Source organism: Passer montanus, unplaced genomic scaffold (assembly GCF_014805655.1).
Source record: "Passer montanus isolate IOZ18808 unplaced genomic scaffold, ASM1480565v1 scaffold87, whole genome shotgun sequence".
Lineage (NCBI taxonomy): Eukaryota > Metazoa > Chordata > Aves > Passeriformes > Passeridae > Passer > Passer montanus.
The window spans coordinates 1,480,295-1,501,238 of record NW_024374034.1 but is presented as its reverse complement, the minus strand read 5'-3'; the positions used below and the strand labels follow the sequence as shown (position 1 = coordinate 1,501,238).

At 35.2% G+C, this 20,944-nt stretch overlaps 1 protein-coding gene across 7 annotated transcripts in view; it reads right to left on the bottom strand.

Moving 5' to 3' along the window:
* The window catches only part of FER (FER tyrosine kinase), a 159,179-nt gene that overhangs the window by 28,247 nt on the left and 109,988 nt on the right, over window positions 1–20,944 (bottom strand). For all 7 annotated transcript variants that reach the window (XM_039733403.1, XM_039733399.1, XM_039733401.1 and 4 more), the window contains 2 exons: window positions 19,061–19,155; window positions 5,215–5,338 (listed from right to left, as the gene is read on the bottom strand). In XM_039733403.1, the coding sequence (XP_039589337.1) occupies window positions 5,215–5,338; window positions 19,061–19,155 (219 nt within the window). The remainder of the gene's footprint in view (window positions 1–5,214; window positions 5,339–19,060; window positions 19,156–20,944) is intronic.

The window sequence follows — 20,944 nt, the reverse complement described above, 5'->3', positions numbered from 1 at the left end:
GTAACAGTTCTTCATCAAAGTTTCCATTTGTTTTTATCTTTAGAGAGAAAAGAAATATTTCTAATATTTATATTGGGAAAAAATGCTTTGAAACCATTTTATATTAAGCAGAGACATCGTCTTACAAAAACGGATCAAAACTATGATTGTTCACTACATTTATAGGGTGTTTTAACTGTAGCACTCACCATAATGCTCTCAAAGACTTATTAATTGAAGCATTATCAACAGATATTATCAATACAGTAGTACATACTTTTTCATTCAGTCATAAATAAATTTTCTATGAAAGAAAGCTACAGCAATCTCAGATCATTGTTTTATACATGTAATTCTGAAGGGATCATAAAAAGATAATTAATAATGGCAAATTAATCCTTTCAATAAACCTTAGAGAGTTGAGGTGGTTTACCACCAAAATATTGCCTTTCTTTGTAAGCCATACATTAGCAGAGAAAATTACAGAAATTGCAATAAAGTCCTCAGGCATTGTAGTTGGCTGGGAGGAAATGCAATATTCAGAGAAACAAGTGCCCAAGCTGCTGCAGAACAGAACCAAAGCTGTCATTCCAAGGAGCACAGGGTTGTGTGGAGCCTCCCAAGGGCACGCACAGAGAAGTTTTAGCTACTGTCTTCCACGGGATTTAAGTAGAGAAATCAAGCAGACAGGTTTTTTCTCCTCCTTAGGAAGGAGACCTGTTCCATTTTGGAGCTAAACTGTCACTCTCCTGCTCCCAGGAGGCTCCAATCCCTCGTGAAACACACAGAACTGAGCAGCACCTTTGCTAAACTGAAAAGGATCACTTTTCATCCTCTTCATGGTAGCTGAACTGTTGTTCCAGGCAGAAACAGAAGATTCACAGGAAATGAAAGACCTCTTGACTATTTATTATAGTTCTTAAGTTCACGGTTATGAAAGGGTTCTGACACCCTTTTTCCAAAATTCTATACATTAGCAGTTACCAGACTTGAGAGGGGAAAAAAGCTCTCATAGCAGAGCAGTAGATTAGTAGCAGGGAAGCAAGAATGTTCCTAGCAATTTATATGTAGATAAATTAAATTATACATATCTAATGAAAAGTGTAGAAATCCTGAATTAATATCCACAGGGTCAGGATTTCATAACATGGAAGTAAACCAGATTTAACACAACACAGGGTTTTTCACAGGTACAAAACCAAGGCAAACAGAAGCAGTAGCAATATAACTAAAAACAGAAGAACTAGACTAGAGAACATGATCTTCTCACCAACTAACACATCTTTAATTCACAATACAGGAGACTTCCAGAAGGTAAATTCATTGACTAAAAGGAAAATTTGACACTGAATGCAAGAAACTTGGACCCTGTTTCCTCACACTCATAGTGCATCTACTGCAAATAAGTCAACCTCATCTTGTAGAAGACATCTCTCTACATCCAATAAAGTCCAACAGAAATTGTAGCTTCCCTCCCATAGCCCCCAAGACTGCTTTGAAAATTAAACATGAATTATGGACAAATGAAATCACCACATGCAAATCAAGTGCCGGAAAAGAAGGCCACTCCCAAATGCTTATTAAGCCAACTCAAATTATCACATTTTCAACCTTGTCTTCTGTTTCTAATTAACAGAAAAATTGAACTATCTAAACAATAGCATATGGTAAAAATGAAAGCAAGAAACAATTCTTCAACCTCATGTTAATTAAATGGAGATTAAATGACTACATTCTTCTGTGGATGTTCAACCACTCTTTTTATTTTTTCAATAACATCTTTTCAGGCAGCTTTTTGTCCCAATGAAAGTGCAGTCATCTCTGTTCTTTAAAGAGACAGAGCAAAGAACAAGTGATATCTGGATGCTAGAGAAAATGCAAATGTAGATCAAATAATCACTCAATAACCACTTACATGCCAATGTAAGCATTTTCATCTACTGAAATGGCTAACACATAAAAATTGGAAAACAAACAGCACATTAGTTGTGGCACTATCCCAACTACTGAAAGGGTAAGTTAAAGCGTAATTCAGACAATAATTTCCGAAATCCAATACAAATTTGGGTAGAATTTTAAAATATAAAGGCTATGTGTAGCTACTGCAGTTACAACTAAAGAGCAGCATCAAAAATAATGTGAATAAATTGATGAGTAGCCCTAATTTCCTTTAGCAGGTAGCCAAATATGCCTGGTACTAAATTAGTCACCTAAACTGCTAAAAATATATATGCAGGATTCTGAAAAAAATCCTTAAATAAAAGGACCTAAATTGAATACTGCAGAAAGACAACAGCAAAGCAAACCAATTTCATTTTCCTGCAATCTATATGACAGAAAATATTTCTAACTGTACATTACTGACCTTTAAGCAATATTAATCAATGCCTATGGACCTTTAAACAAATGAAAAAACTAAGGTTTTTTTAACCACTGCTAAGTCCATTAGTTAATTTTCTCTAGCTAATTTTCTCACCTCTTTTTTACCTGAGAACCACTTTCAGTAGATGAACTTTCTGACAAAAAAAGAACAAGTTTAACGTTCATTCAGAAAATCACCATTCTTTTTACAGTGTTAAAGCTTCTTCCTGCTATGAATTAAATTGTTCCATTCCCATTACCTCCTGTCAACATTAAAGTTGCACATGACTAATCTGTCCTACCTGACCTAAAGAGGAGGCAGCAAAGGCTCCCAGATTCCTTGTACAGACCATGAAGCCACATGGCTGGACTTCTAGTGCTTGGGAAATTCCAGTGGGCTTCTGAGTTAGAACACCCAAGAACTTGCTCAGGGAGCACAACACATCTTGACTTTTCCCTGCTTTCTGGGTTCCTGTGGCAGACAGGGGTTCTAGACTGATGCACCTCCAGTCACTCCCCAGGGTGCCCACAAATCCTGGATCAGTACTCAAACAGGGAACAGACCTAGCAAAATTCTTTGTATGCTAAGCCTACCAAATTGCAGTTTAGCCATTGGTCAAACACATTTTAAAACTTCATGAGCTACTTCCCCAGAGTAAGCATTTGTAATCAATCTGTGTTAGTAACTAAAAATAAAACCAGCCAACACAAGTTCCTTTATTGTTACTGCAAAAATCACTAAACTTGGTTGGTTGTTCGACCAATTCTGAAATTTTCATTAGGTTTACCTATTAAATTTAGAAGAATTAACTCACAAATAAAGTAAGCATATGCTATGACTAACCACAAAAAACAAAAAAGAATGTTGTATACCAAAGAAAATAAGACTGGTAAACTAATACTGGAAATGTGTATTTTGATTTATAAACCTGTGTGCTTCATAAAAGTAAGGACTTCTCCTGAACACATGGTTTGCTTGTTTGGTTACACTAAAACTCTATTCTTATTCAGTACAGGTTACCTAAAAATTCTGGTTTTTCCTTTAGGAAAGTGCTAGCTCTGTATGATAACCTTCTGTGACAATCTGTGATAACCAACAAATTTCATTAATATTTTACAAGTTAAAAAGTAAACAAGGGGGAAGAAGTTCTTTTCTCCTTGCACTACAGTAGGTGTAACCCAGCTGTGTGCATTGGCAAGTCTATGGCACTAACAAAATGTCAGATTTCATCTCTTTTTCCTGACTTGGGAACTACATGACGCATTTGTATTCAGAGTTCCAACTGAAAACTATGAAAAACTAAAATCTTAATATGATAAGACAACACTCCACATATCTTCTCTCTGAAACACATTCGCTAGATCACTATTAGCTTTGTAAACAGATTTTAGGAATAGCAGTTCCTATTCACCAACCAGCAGAGCAAATTTCTAGAGATACAGTGAAGCCACATTGTCATCTACAGCTACGAGAATAGTTCTATTTCACACATCTCTGCAGGCATACTCTTTTTCCAGTGTTAAAAATGAAGAAAAATAATAAAGCTATTTATATTTTAGGCAGCACAATACCATTTAATGAATAAATATTGCAATTTTTTTCAGTAATTGCCATAACAAACTTCAGTTATCCAGTTACTCTTTTTATCTTTGCTTTACTTAACTAAGAACACAAGAGCTTAAACAGCCACTTCAGATTTAACACTGATCTGAGTGTTACAGGAATTATTAAGCACTGCAGCATTTATGAGACTAGCGTAAATAACTAATGCTGTTACTTGCTCTGATTTTTATGCCATTATATTCTTGAAAAGCAGAGCCAGGTTGAAACACATTCTGTCATGACAGAATGCTTACAATCTCTTTCTTGGATTTCCCTAAGGGAATATTACATAGTTTTAGATAATGAGTTAGGATTTTTTTTTTTCACTGTTTCTTATACATCATGAACTTGCAGAATTGTTTTGATTAACCTGATGTGCAGGATTGCAACTGACCCATTCACTGCTGATGAAAATCTAAGAGAAATGCCACTCAGGTCTCTGATAAGAGCATTCAGCAGATAGGTGTTAAATCCTAAATGAACTGATTATGTAAATGAGGTGTCACACAGTTCATCTACAGATGTTCCACAAAGTGTAAGACATCAACATGAGAAATGAAAACTTGTTCTCCATAATTTTTCTGTGAAATAGATCATCATCATGCTTACATCTCATATTTCAGCTACAGCATTAAGCAGGGTATATATTGTGCTATTCTGAGAGAACAAAACAGGTGGAAACTAATTCCATCCCCTTTCATACAAATGGAGTATAAACAGCAATGGCAGTGTCAAACTGGAGAAGAAACAAGAAAAAGGAATGGTATGAACAGAAATAAGAAACTCCAACAGCATAATGCTCCATAATCTTCCATATTTCAGAGAGAGCAGTTCAGGCAATTAATATTTTAATATACAGAATTTTAGCTCTTAATACTTAAAATATTAATTTAATACCTTAATTTCTCTGTTGGCCCAGTGAATATCTGTAAATTTCAGACGTGACATAAGCCTCACAGACTGCTTCTTACTATGATTCATTCTCACTGTATCAATCAGGCTCCTTACAATGTATATCATTATGGTGAAAAAGAATTTTTAACTTCTATTAGTAGCACCAAACTATAGACATCAAATAATATAGCACTTATTTGTTACCCAAATTAGTATTTTTGAATTAGACAAGCAATAATGACCAACTCATCAGAAAAAGTATATTTTTTTGAAATCATAGAGTTCACTTCTGTAATAGTAAACACCATACACCTTTAAATATTTGCATTTCTACTGAGCAAAGGAGCAATAATGAGAAAAAAAAAAATCTTCCTTACCTATGTATACAGTTTTTAGATTCAAGATATGCCATACCAGAGGCAGCATCTAATGAAAATTTCACCAGCTGTTTGGTTTTCAGCTCATCCTTCTTTTTTCTTAGGAATGACAGGAAATCACCTCCTAAAAAATCAGACATATGGACAGTGAGACACACTTATAGGATATTCACATTTATCTCTCATTATGGATGCAAGGCCAAACAAAATGCAGGTTATTAGCTGTTCTCCTTATCCCAAGTTTGAGGCTAGTTCAAGAACAAGGAAGAAACTCATCTTTCAAAAATATGTTTTCTCTTAAATACTAGGTGCTTGAAAGTGAAAATTGCACAGCATGCTTTTGATACACCTAGTCTTCACTAGTGTACATTTAATACAGACTCACAAACTGTTGACAAAAAAACTGATAATCTATGTTACATATTCTTCTCTAATTACAGAACTACTAATTGTGAATTAAGAGATTAGGTCCTCTTAGCTACATGAAAGTAATTACTTTTTAATTGATCATTTGCAGTGATGTTTCTCTAATTCTACACTGATGTGTTGGAGGACTAACAAAGCGTTTTCTTCTTGGACTTTTGACCACGGCAAGTGGAAGGTGAACAGTTATTACTCTGCCTTCAGAAGAGCAAAGCCACTGTCCTCTTGTCTGAGAAACAGGAAAGGTCATGGTGGAGAATTTACAAAAAGAAAACTGTGTTAGCAAAAAAATTCTGAAAAACTGATTTAGGACAAAGGTAACCTGAAAGAATTTTATACCAACAGTGTGAAGCCATGTTCTAACTGATATAAATGTATTAAAAGACTTTTCCAAAATACATTTTATTATTTAAGGCAAAGAAAAAAATATATTTTATATTTTAAGGCAAAGACAAAAAAAACCACAGCAGACCATTTAATACTACACAATTCTTTGATAGTGAATAGCCAGTCATTGCCCCAATATTTGTTTCTGTTCATTAGGACTGAGCTATTAGAATTTGTTCTTACAATCTGTTACACGATTTTATATATTGCCTTTTCTTAGAAATAGGAAATGATGGTATTATATTAAAAGTTTCATATGTGATTTCTTTTAAGAGGCTATCTATATTTATATTTCATCGTGTAAGAAATAAAGTGAGACAAAATTAAAGAAAAAGTCAGATGTTATGAAGTGCAACTGTAATGTCTTCAGGCATTACGTTGGATCAGCCCTTTACTCCCAGACTGGGTGACACACAGATGGGAGAGCAAGAGATGACTGGATTGCCTTGATTCTAAAGCTAATCTGAATCATCCTATAGTGACTTTCAAACGACAGTGAAAAAGGACAGATGACTACTGCAAACTGGACTTGGCAATAATACCTTTCATTTAATCTGAGAAGTTACTGACATAGTCCAGTAACTGGTAAAAAGTAGGTATTGCCAGTGGAAAATAAGATAAACACTCCAATAAATAATGTGTCATTTCTTGTACATGTAAACAGAATTATTCTAGTTACAGCAGACAGCTAAAAAAAAACTTTTAAGTAACTCACTCCTCCAAGACACACACAACAAGCTGACAAAAATTTTGTTATTTATGTGCTGAGACCTTGCTACTCTCTACACAGGAGTCATCTTTGAATGAGAAAGTATGACTACAAGCCTCTATGAATATGAAGTCTTCCCCTCTTTACAAACCATGGCATTACTTGAATAAGAGCAGTAAATCAAGGCAGCTTATAAAAATGCATTTAAGACGTTAAAGACATTTAAGGTCTTAAAAAACACTCTACTGTCAATCAACCAATGTTTCAATATTGAAGATTAAGAATTGCTAGCAACTTCATTTAGGAAGAACTGAAAAGACAGATAAGCTCAGTGATATTCTGGGAAAATAAAATAGATAAAAGACCAAACAAACAAACAAAAAAGGACAAAACCCAAAAAAGAAAAAAAAAACCAAACAAAAACACACAGAAACAAATTCCCTCAAAATCTTGCAAAAATTCTCTATTTAAAAAAACTTGCTATAACATCAGCGTAAACTATAATTGTCACAATTCATATAAATTCTTCGTATAAATAAGTTAATGCTCTCCACATTCAACAGTGAAACTATCTGTTCTCAAGTAACAACAAGAAGGAAACTCAAACTTTAAACAATAGAAAACCCAACCATATCATTAAAAATTTTTAAAATAATACATGTTATAAATTCGTTTCCAATATGCTCAGGCAATCACACTAATATCCCAATTTTCAACAACTTGTTTCTGAATGATATTAAAAGCTGCTCAGTTCCTAACATGAGAACATGTCAAACTCACAAAGCACAAGCCCATTACTTGCCAGTGAAATTCACGACCATCAGAAAGTGATTTTCAGAGTGTGGCATGCAGTGTATGAAATTCTAGAGTTTCCAGGAAAAACAGCACCACACTTCAAGCTGTATACAGTGTACTAAATGCCTATCACCAAATTTTAATTACATTACTTTAATCAGTCGCAGGGTTTTCATGTTCTGTTTTGCTGTATCTGTCCTTGCATAGAAATGGCAAAAACATCTTCTAAATATTCTGTTTAATATTAATTTAAAAGCAGTGTTAGTAGCACTAACTAAAAGAGCCAAGTAACACCCATCTCACTCTGTACAATATATGTAATGTTTAGGGTAAATCTGATTATCCTCATCATTGTGATACTAAAATAGGCTTAAGTGTCTGTCTTTTAAGTAACAGGGTTACTCCTCAGTAAATTCTGACTTTTAGTGTGGTCAATGTTCCAACTATTCATCTTCACAGCAAAGCATCCACATGAATATCCCCAAGGCTGAATTGAAAGTATTTCTCTACAAACTCTTCAGTGCAGAACAGTGGTTAGGTAACATCTTTATGTACTTTTAAAAATAAGTTTTAATATGAAAGCCCTAATTCACTATTTGCAGCATGTAGTGTCAGAGCATTATTTCCAATTTAATAGCTGTTGACAAAAATGAAATAAACAGACCAATGAGACTAGGAAGACTACACAATAGTAAGCAACGATTTCTCTTTTATATGTAATTTCCATTGTATTCTGCACAGCTACCTGTTATTCCAGTAAATGGCCCACAACACCATTAGAAAATGAGGTACACTTTAACAGTGTTAAGAATTATAAAAAAAATTACAACAATATATGTATTTTATCACCTAGCAGAGATGGATTGCCTGTTTTTGGTTTACAGGAGGATAAATAACAGCATTGGAGTCCCTTCCTAGTACAACATAATTATTTTACTAAGTAGAGGACAAAATGAGATTCATAAGCAGAAGCTCCATGTGAGCAGCCTGTTATAAATGGGTTTCTGAACACAGCCCTTCATGTATTTTTCTGTGAATGGGAACTATGTCTTACTACATGCTGGAATTCTGCGAGTGTGAAAATACCACGCATCAGCATTTCCTAGTGTTGGCTGTGCTTTACAGCACAAACTTCTTGTTGTACAATAAGTGGCATATGGTAATAGAACAGTTCACTCCTCTGCACGCAAAAAAGCAAGCTGGTGCTTTGGAAGAGGAAAAAAAAAACCCTGTCATTTATGAGAAGAAACCAAGAAACAACAATGAAAAATGTTAAATGGGTTTATGAAGTATTAAGTTATGGTAATCTCTGATTTGACTGGCATTTATAATCAACTATGACCACATATTTCAGAGTTTTCCTGAGCCAGTGTCCACAGTGACACCTACCTACTTGCTCTAGGCACTCTTGGCATCATTCTGACAACCATTCTGACACTGAACACAACTAAAATATGTTTTGAAATGATGACGGGAAATCTCCCACTGAATTGGTATATAGATATACATTGTTTATATATTGTATCTCTATCTAGTACCCTAATAACATTATAAATAATTATACAAATATTAATAAATGTTCTATACAATACAAATTATTACAAATTATAGGAAGTTATATGTATTCTTATTCACATATAAATTTCAATAAAGTGGGGAAATTTCCTTTGTTAAACAGCCTTTTTAACTATGTTTGTTTAAAGTGGTTGCTTAATTCTTCTTATATTTATACACATATTCATCATGCAGATGCATCTTGCTTGTGGCCACATGTCCTAAAGGTCACCTAACCCAAGGGAGCTTTAGAACTCAGTATTCCTAATTGCTTTATGGGCCATTGCAATATTACTGAAATTACCTTTATCTGCATCTCTAAGTATTTATAAATTTGAGAATTTAAATGGTCAGTATTCCAAGTAGACTTAAAGCAATTTAGAATTTCCTTTATTGACCAGTATCTTAATCCTATATACATGGGATCAAAAACACAAGCCCAAATGGAGTTACTTCTATGAATTTAAAATAGTAAAAATGCATCTCTAGGGAATTCTAGGAGATATATTTTTTAAGTATGTAAGAAGCAATTTGACAAACTATTTAAAGTAAAAGGGTTTAAAAATGATAAAACACATTTTCAATAAAGTACTAGCCTTCACACTTCAATTAATGCATCACTTGTGTGCCATGCACTACTTACACCCTTTTTTTGTTCTTTTATTTTATATATGTAGTAACAGAAACTGTAAATAAACCCAAGGTTTATTTTTTCTAACTGCATACAGAGTACTATTGTGAAATTCAGTTAAAACTTTGTTCTTCCTGTAAAGCAAAGCAAACAGAAGTTGTTATGACAATGCCAAGTGCTGCCAATGTATTATTAACAATGGTAGTAATGAAGTATGAGTAGAAATATCTGTATGTTAAAACAAAATATGAAGAAAGAAAAAAAAATTAAACCAATAGTGTGCACTGAGAGCCAAGGACAGGAGCAGCAACAGCAAAGAAGTAAAGAGAAGAGAAAATGTGGCTTGTACCAGAACTGTGCTGTGGATGGCTTTTTAGCAGACAACCTGTGATGAGATCAGAACAGAGATGACTCATGAGCACAAAATAACTGCACTGTGATAAAATGAAGGTAAGAAGAAGGTTACAACACATTTATGCATGCTGTTTCACTTCCTTTCAACTGGATGACAGACCACAGACATATGATTATCAAAAAAAAAGGAAATATTGACAATGCTCAGCAGTCCTGCTTTAGATTTCAGGTGGATCAAATAAGGTAGAACATGAACTCAATATCCTATGTGATGTACGTGCCTGTCCAAAACAGAGTCTGCCATCACCTGTCAAGAAGAAACCAGAAATCATAGTGAGGCATCCAAAACTAGTATCCCTTGTCTTCTGTGCTGCCAAAACAACACTACCCAGACTACTTGGATTCTTTATGTTTTAGTATTGTGGCTGTAAGGATACCCACTGTGAGTGTAGAGATAAAACCTACTTCAGAAGCTACCTGAAAGGAAGACCTCCCCAGGAGGTCTTCCATTCTTCAATAAATAATTCCTGTAAACTGATTATGCTCAATAATCCATAATCAAAGGCCTTGAAAAGTACTGCAGATTACAGAGACATGATAATTGATGTGAAACAGAATGTACCTGAAGAACAGAAGATTTTTTTAATCTAAAGAAAAACTATGAACATTTTTTAAATGTAGACACATTAAATAGCTACTATAGTAAAAACTGCTCTAGGCAAAGTTGAAAAAAAGGGTGAATAACAACAAATAACAAGAAAGAAGTCAAATACAGAAGTTTTTGCAACTACCAAAACACTTCACTATTTTTTTATGTTTGGTTGTTTTTATTCAGTTTAAAAAATGAATTTTCTAGTTTAATCTACTTGCTGATTTGATTTTGTAGAATATTGGTAAAAAAATATAGTAACAGCAAAGCCTAGACCATGTGAAGAGATAAAAATTCAACTATAGCCTGAAATGCTACTATAAATGAGACCAGAGCTTTGGTCCTGTTTCACTAAACAGTAGCTCTGAGACAAAAGGAATTTTTAATCACCACCTACAAAGGAATCTGACTTTTCTTAATAATCTGGAATCCATGAAGCAAAGAGGGAGGAAGAGACACAGGAGCACCACAGGGTTATGAGCAAGGCAAGGAAGAAGAATCAGGGTCTGTGTGTGTACTGCAGGAGGCCTGGTGAGGAGAGGGAAAAGTTAGACACATGGAGAGAAGGAATCTATGGGAGGTGTCTGGCTCTCTGAGTGAAATGCCCAACAACAGGAGATGGCACAGGCAGAAGCACAGCCAGTTGCAGAGACACAGGGACAAATCAAAAGGGAAGCTGGAAACTTGAGAGGATAAAGTGAGAGAAAACCTAGACAGGAATCTGTGTGAAGAGAAACTGTAGGGTAGACAGAGGGTGGCTTCACTAACCAGTAATAATGAGAAGATAACGTATTTGACTAGAGAAAAATAGAAGAACAGAATAGAAAACAAAGCCAGACAATCACTATGACTGCACCTTATCTCTAATTGGAATTTGATGGACCCTTTTTTTTGTTGTTGTATTAATTTGACAGTGTACTCAGGATGTGACTGCAAGATAGGACTCAGATCCAAAATCTGCTCACAAAAGGCAGCTACAGAGGACGTACAACCAATACAACCAACAAGTGAGATCATGCAAAACTTTAATAAAGTTTAAGGGGCTCTCTAAAGAGAAGCAATTAGGAAAAAAACATTAATTATCTCTATAGAAATCTCTGCTTCCAAAAGTAGGAAAGAGAAAAAAAACACCAAAGTAGAAGACACAGCAGCTGAATCACACATTGTGATAGTAAAAGTTCACATATTTCCTAGCATCAAGCAGCATTCCTGATAGCTTCTGCCTGTGCCATCTCCTGTGCATAAAATCAGTGGCACTTCAGAGACAGGAGGTCTCATCTAAGGCTCAAGTAAGCCATGATATACATGTACTTCAGCTGGTCTTAGCATCTGCTCTCCTTTATCCAAGAAGATAATTAATTTAGCAAAAAGCTCAAGATAATAGGGATATTGCATTTCATATTAATAAATAAATTATACGTATCTCAGTCTCAGAACTGAATTTTTGGTTATAAATGGTTTTACTGGCTCCAGTGCAAGTAACAAGAGAAATGCATGAAGTCAGCTGTGATTTGGTGCTATGCTCAGAATTACCACTACATGCAGAAAATAAGAGCAGTTCCACAAAAGTAATTTAAGATTTAGTCAATTGTATCAGCTGCCCAGCACTACCTATAATGGACCTGTAGGAACTTGTACATTTTATGCCCTAGAGCCCTCCTTTCCAACAAAAGCCAAAAAGTGAGTCTGGTAGGTCAGGAAGACATCACGCTTTATTTGTACATGTTTCTGACATAACACACCCCATGGAAGTTAAAAAGTGCCTTAACATAGAAAATAGCAATGGAAGTCACATTTCAGAAGAAAGAGAGTGAATAAACTAAGCCAGGCCAAAGCCAACCACAGGTAGGACAGCATGAACAGGGTTCAGAGGTAACCCCACACTTGGGTTAAGTACCCCTTGGGTTGGAAAAGACTTCCAAGATCATCAAGTTCAACCTTCACACAAACACCACCATGCCCACTAAGCCATATCTTAAAGTGCCAGGTTTAGTCATTTTATGAACACTTCCAGGAGTGGTAACTCTGAGTACAGGCACGACAGAAATGGCTGTGCTCTTTCCAGGTGTGCCTGGGAGTCAGGGCACTTCACATCCAGCAGTGCCACACCTGAACTAATAAAACCTGTTGCCTCTGATTTGTTTCTGAATCAGCGGCACAGGCAATTTGCATCACAAATGATTCAGAACAGACCTCTACAGGTTACCTTGTCCAGCTGCAAAGACAGAACTTATGACCTTGCTGAACTCTCTCTTGGAAACTGGCTGCACATGTCTGGATATAAGCTGAGTACAGCTGAAACCTAATTCTGACAATCTTCCCACTAGACTACTGGATATATCCATAGCTGTTTACATGTACAGGAATAACTCTATCTCTTTCCAGCTGACAGCATTCAGAACATACCAACATGAGTTAGCTAAAACAACGAACACCAACTCCCTGTGAAGTTTGTTAAAAAGGAAGATGGTTTTTTTAAACCAGGTATCTATTATCAGAAGGAATTCTACAGTGGCATCAGGAAGGCACACTGGTACTCCAGTGAAATGCAATGCATTAGTAGGAGAATGAAAAATGTCCATGAACACATTGGGGAGAGGGGATGAGAATCAGATCAGAGCAGATCTCTGCTAGAAAAGGATAAATATGGTCTTTGGCCACAGAATGGATCAGGAGCCAAGAGACAGCTGCTGGGAAACTGTTTAGAACTGTCTGAAGCAAGGTCCTGGGACAGGAATATAATCTAGTTTTCATAATACCATAATATATAATATCCTCATCACGGATCATATTAGCATAATGCATATGCCAGAGGAAGCTATATTAAGACTCAACAGACACTTGAATTGCCTATATATGAATGCCTGACATAGCAGAAATAAAATTATTCCAAAATATTTTTGGGGTTTTAATTTTAACTATGTTGGTTATAAAAATATATATAGGTTTAAATATATAGAAACCCAAAACATAGAAAGCAAGCTACCAACTTGAGATTAAACATTTCAGCTTCGAAAAGGAGCAGGCCACAAAACATGTGACTTTAAGCTTCCATCTACTACCTTGAATCAAGCACTGAAACACACAAAGACGTTTGCATCTACTTTTAATTAGACAAATTTTTCAGATAGAGCTGGTGCAAGCACGATGATAGTGCTTGTTGTGCAGACTCTTTGCTGGAGGGACAGAGGTACCATAGAATAGCTATAAGATAAGATGGTGAAATAGTTGCATGAAGTAGTAACTGCACCACAGGATTCCACATCTATCCTCAAAATGCCCCGTTCTAGAACACATATTTCAGGGACACGCAAAGTTCCTACCTCTAAATTAAAATTCTCCTTTCAGGACTAACTAAGATTCAAGTAAATTGAAATTAACATAAAGAAGGAGAGGAAAGAATGCTGTAGCTTAGGATTGCTTTTTGCATCTTAGAGATTACATTTGATCTTGATTTGTTCTTCCCCTAAAGGAAGAGGAAAAAACACTCAATTTTTTAATGGGACTCCTGCAGTTCCTTTTTGATTACATGGGAGATTGAGTGATAAATTATAAGCAAATGAAAATGCAGTTAAATGATCCTGAGTACTGCAATTAATTAAAATGCATTTTGTCGCCCATGATCACTAAAAGAGAAGTTGGGGCCAGAAAGATAACAGTTAAAAAGGGTAAAAGATAAGGGGATTTTAGTTTCTTTTTTTTCCTGTTTTTTTTTTTTTCATGAACAGATGTTGAGTTCACTCTGAAAAGAACAGGAAGCAGCCCCTGCTGCAGCCCCTTCAGCATTTTCCTGATAAACCTTCTCCTCGCCCCAACAAAATTCAGCATCCATTTGTCTCAGTTGTCAGTCTGGACTCTGGCAGTATTCCAGGCAGTCTTTTCGATCATCATATAAATTTGCTAAAAATGAGCTGTTATGAAAACTCCTTATGCCCTGTGTGACATAAAGAGACAATGGCAAATAGTTCTTTCACTGTTCTGAATACCAAAGCAGCTCCTCGTAATTATTTCTCTTTCTTCAGTTTTAAGGTCAACAATGCAAGAAAAAGCACAGAAATTCCACTGGGACAACAGACACAGAGCAAAGAAAAATTAATAAATTAACACAGAAACTATGAGTATAATGCTCCGTTTTTCAGATTGACTTGGCATTACAGGAAAGTAATATTCTTTCTTACACAGCACTATAAACTCTTACACAAAGTTCTGCTCTTTTTCATGTAGGAAACAATCCCTAACAAATGATTATCTGCATTAGAAAATTCCAATGGTTGCAAATATGCATCAATTCCCCCTGAAAGCTTTAAGACTCATGTTGCACATTTACTACATCACTTTTCAGTCAGGTCAGTCAAGTGTACATAGGACAATACAAACTCATGGCTCTACACTATCATCAAGCATTTGGCAAGCCTCAACATACGGGGTTTCTTTCCCCAAAATTCATTAGCAATTCTCATTTTAACTTCCTCTATCTTTCTTAGGATAAATTACGTACTTAAAATGTATCACAACAGATTCAATTGTATTCAGTTATGAAACAGTGCAGTATTCCTATTTTTAGATCAGAAGATACCAGAAAAAAACTCCACCAAATGTGACCTTTGCAACACACCTTATCAAACCCATCCTAGAGAGTATTTACCTATAAAGCAGTAAAAATTAAGAGGAATATTACAAAGAAAATAACCTCTAGCAACCTATATGATGTTCAGAATCATACAAGACACTAACATGCTGCAACAGTCTGATTTATCTAAGCAGCATTCTTTTTAACAGTCCTAATATTTTCAAACTAGAAACAACACTTGTCATAGAGAAAGAGTCATAAGTCATAGAAGAAGAAGAAGGGGAAATCTCTATGCTAAATTCTCCACAAAATGTTTTAATAGAAGGATAATAATTTCCAAGTAGAGTTGTTTTTTGCATTTCTTAGTCTACTAAAAACTTCGCAGAAGAAAACCAGGCCACTGTAAAATTCAGGGGGTTTTATTATTACATGATAGTTGAAAAGCAACTACAGCATTGGGCCCTTATAAAGATCCACTCTGTCTATCCTTTCAGTTAGTATTTCAATGTCATTTAGGTAAAAAAGAATAAAATCAATTATTTGTAAGAGTGCCTTAAAGGTTATTGCAAATTTATCCATTATGCAACCATAGAAATTTATAAACCATCCGCTTAGCTAAATTCCCTTTTCATAGATGCTAGCTAGATAAAATTAAGCCTGCAAATCGGGTTCGTGTATAGATCTCAAATTACAAACACATAAAACATTAATAACAAAAATAGTAACAGTTTATTGATTTTTTTTTTCGATAGCTATCTTGGTAATTTTGGGAAGGTGAGGGGAGGAAAGGCAGGAAAATTTGTTTAGAATTTAAAAAAAAATTATCTCCTAGTAACTTGCAAATTCCTGAATGGTGGTTTTAGGTCACATTTCTTGCATACATGTAACTTTCCATATATACATGAAGGAAATTGCTGCTACATACAATTTAGCTTATGTTAGTATACGACAAAGAACATTTTACTTAATTTATTTCTTCAACAATTAAAAGAATAGCTTATAGAAAGCAATACTAAATCTGAATTCTACAATAAATAAACAGTGCACACATTCTGCTTACAAGATGTTCCTTCCCATTTGCAGAGGAACCTGCAGAAAGAGAAGAGACCTGGCCCTCTAAAAACCCAGCCAATGGCAGGGAGATCAGACACATTTTTCTGTCTGTGCATCCCTTAAAGTGAGATCTATATAACACACACATACAGTACATTAAGACCTTTCCCTAATTTCTTGATAGGTAGATTGTGAAAAGGACCAAGTCTCTCCTTCTGTACTGGACTAATCTATGATGGATTGACACTGGGAGGACATGTACAGTTGGTTCAGTATGGCAAATAGCCAGTGAACAGTAAGTAAAGGATGTTTTTTTCTTACAAGTATGTACTTAGTTGTGTTCAAGGCCAGGTAAGGTGGGGCTCTGAGCAACCTGTTGTAGCAGGAGGTGTTCCCTGCCCATGACAGGGGGGGTTGGAACTGGATGATCTTCAAGGCCCCTTCCAACCCAAACCATTCTATGATTCCGTGATTTGATATATCCATGATATGCTACATTGTTTATTATTTCAGTTAATCCTTCCTACATCACCCATCTTGCTATTTCTTTAGCACTATAAAGTGATTAAGTTCTTACTACAAGACATGTCACTTATGTTAACACCCCCTAAGAAAAGAGTTAACTGCAAAGAATAATTGTCTTTGACAACTTTGTTTCTCTGCTACTTGCTGGCAACATTTGGGCTATTTTTGCACGTAACAAAGAATGGACACATAATTAAAGATACATCTGCAACCCTTCTTCACTGTTTTCATTGATGCCTTTACCCATATGCACGGTTTTTAATCCCATTTGCACCTGCAACAAAGATATGTCTGCACAGCCAGTTCATAACAGAATCACTAACAGAGTAGCACCTCTCTATATATAAAGTGCTACGTTTCAATATACATTTCTAAGACCTGAATAAATTAAGACTGATTTTAAATCAGAATTTGCAATGCAAAGCAGAATTAGCTGCTATGGAACCACACCACAGGAGTCTCAAAAGACACAGTAGGTGTATTTGGGATACAAAAATGGCAGGAAATTTGGAAACAGTCAGAAGTCAGAAAACACAGGAAAAATCCATTGTTTTATGGAGATGCTTCTAATTTTATCTTCAGGGAAAAAACTGTCAGACATTTATAAATTACATGTGTTCTCAGCCATACATTCACAGAACACAATTTTAAGTTAAAACTTGACATTTTCAATTATTGAACAGAATGTCAGAGTTAAACTGCTTAAGCACGTTCAAGCATAAACACTTTTAAAACAAAACAATGAAGATACTGAGAAAGTTAGTGTCAAGTGGAAGACAAATTTACCACTATCCTGTTCCTCAAAGGGCAGCATTAAATACCAAGTCAGAGCACTATTAACTATCATTTTTTGTAATCTCATCCAAACTTGTCACTAGAAAAAGAGAAAAACAGTAACATCAGAATCTGCTTCTCTACTCATCTAAGTGATTTGACATTTCTCTGGCATCCTTATGTTTTCTGCTGATATGGTCAGTCTTTTGGTGTGCCAACATGTAAGAGCATGTGGGAAAGTGTGACAGCTTGAAGGCAGACACTTGTTTATCAGGGCTTGCAGGCAGAGCAGCCAGCCCAAGGGGTTTACAGACCATTGAATCAGGGCAACAATTCTCTTTGCAAGAGGCTTCTTTCTGAAGCAAATTCAATCCCAAGAATGTTTGGATAGACTTGAACTGCAAAATAGGCATAAGAATCAGAAGAAAGTTCTCACTCAATTCTTCCTCAATTGCGTTAGCCTGTTTCAACAACTTGTACAAGGCTCTGAAAAACCTGAACCAGAATGATGAAGGTGTCAAAAGATCAGGATTTACTTTTATCTTCAGAGATGTCTGGAGAAGCTGATTACTAAAGTACCCCTTAAAACTGAGGGCAATGCTTTCAGTTTCCATTTTAATAAAGTTAATTGTGCATACAAATATAACAATCTAGTATAATCTAATTTAATAAAGGCAGAAAACTCCACAAGGTCAAATATTTCATCTGTGCTCTCACTCTACAACCAGTATTCAAGAATTATAAGCAATCTAAGTCTTCCTGAATAAAATGGTTATTAAAGCAGCTTGCTGTATAATTTTGAAGATAAATTCAGTGATATAAAAACCAAATACAGTGTTGCATATTAAGCAGTACTAGAGACTACCAAACCAACACATTTTCCAGCAGCTGAGAAAATCAACAAAGAGGTAAAATTGCCCAAAAGCTGTTATCATCCCAGTAATTTGAAATTCACTTCAGCCATTGCTGAATAAAATGAACCCAATTCCAAAAATAAATCAAGAGCAACCCTAAAACCAAACAATACATTTTGGTGAAGAAAAAAAATGCATATTAATAGAGGTGACCCAAACAAGAATTATTACAACTGAGACATTACCCAGACATGAAGTTTCTTTAAATACTTATTAATATTCACTAACTAACTCTACTGTTAAAGGAAATAACATTTTATATCTCATTAGAAGAATAATGAAGCTTCTGTTGTCTTTAAAGGCTACAGTAAAATTCTCAACAGATATGTGGAGCTCAACCACTCCAAAGTAGAATCCAGCATTTCCAAAGGTTTGCCACACAGGTGACATTTGAGGTCAGTCATAAGAAGGCAGAATAAGACAAATAGAAAACAATACATTTCACATTATGGAAACAATGAAACCTATGGAAATATGCTGAAAAAAAAAAAGGGAAAAAAACAATTACCTGGAACAAGTTCCATAACAATATATATAGGCTGTCGTTGAGTGCAGACTCCTATAAGTTTTACAATATTAGGATGATCATATTGTTTAAGTATTCTGCAAAACACACAGGAAGTTTATTATATTAATAAACTTGACTGTACAGGCTGATTAAATATTACAGGAAAATATCTAAAACCTTTAATGTTACTTTAATGGAAGATGTCATTATTGTTATCAAAGAAAAAAATATCATTACTGTTATCAAAATCAATGTAACAAATCAATCACCACTCTGTTTGAAATGAAAATAATAACGGATTCATTAATATATCAGAAAATATTATTATAATTTTACCATTTGTCTATGTGACACTTATCTATAAACTGAAAAATTGCCTGATAGAACCCTTATAGAACCTACAGATATATAGGTATAGATATAGATACAACCTATATAATCAGAATTTCAGAGGTGGACCAGAAGTAGAGCTACATCAAAACAGTATGCACAGCTTGCCTGTATGCTTCCCCGCTGTACTGCTCAAAAGCACACTTGTTCCAATTTTACTTTGAGAGATTAATTAATACAGTAAGTTTTAGAAGACTATAAGGACATCACTTTTGAGAACTAAATGAAAAAATTACATCTTTTGACACAATTATTTAGTAAGAACACTTCCAGCCTAAAACAGCATGCTATGATTTGTAAGTGAAAAGAAGAGCAAGAAAAAACTCTACAAAGACCTTGTAACTTAAATGTTCCTTCTGATATTTGCTGACCCAAAGCACCTCCTCTTTTTCCCTTTTTCCCAAGGATCAAGAGTAAAATATTAACCTACACACACATTTAGCGAAAAATAACACATTCCATTTCTTCAGACCATTTTTTCTTATTAGTGTCAAGCTGCTTAACAAATGACATATCTCTGCTGTTGCCAAGTTACAAGTTTTTTTAATTATTCAATAGATAGGGTAGCTGATCCTCATTCTATAAACACAGATAGTATCTTTTTTTTTCCAATACTGATCATACTGGCTTGGGAGTGGAAGCTAAAACATATGAAGCCTCATAGCAAAAAGGGGCAATGTGGAAGCCCAGGGCACTGGGAATATTTCTCTGTCTGCTCTGGGGTGCCCTGACCCCCAGAGGAGCACTGACTTTGACCCTCATTCATGGAGAAGTTTACTAGACTTCAAGATAGATTAGAATCCACAAAAGTGTGACATAGATTATAGAGAGCAGTGTAGGTGTATCACTTGGTGAGAAATTTAGTTGGGATTTTTAGTATATTGTGGATGGAAGCAAGGTGAAGGGCGCAGGGTTTCTTCTTCATGCTTCTTTCTTCCTCTTCATGGGTTTGGGTGGCATTTTGTAATTGGGCAGAAAAGTCCACTTTGGGATCAGTTATTGGGTTAAAAGGGAAAATCATCTAGGTGTTTGTTCTTAATTGGATAGTTTAGTCTTAATATACTTTGTAACAAGAGATTATTAGACATCTTGTGCATTGTAATGAAAAGCTGCTGAACTCAAAGTAGTGAGATTGTTCTTCTGATGAGAAATAATAAACACCTGAGTCCAAACATGAATTACTGTCTCAAGTGCTCTCAATCCAGACCCAGAGAAACCAACAACTGGGACCCCAGCAGAGCAAAGTAGTTAAAAATTATTACATTTATCTCAAGACAGCCCTCTCCCTGGAGTCTCAGAATCTACCTATGCACATCAGCTGACACTCAGAATGCTTTGCACATTGTGTCATGTCTATAATTTGGAAAATAAGCATATAATCTCATGCTGATTGACACAGTATAAAATACCTCTATTGGAGCAAACTCTTCTTACAAAGAGAAAATTACTAAATGGGGTCTATACCCCACTAAGAAAAGTAATCTGGGCACATTT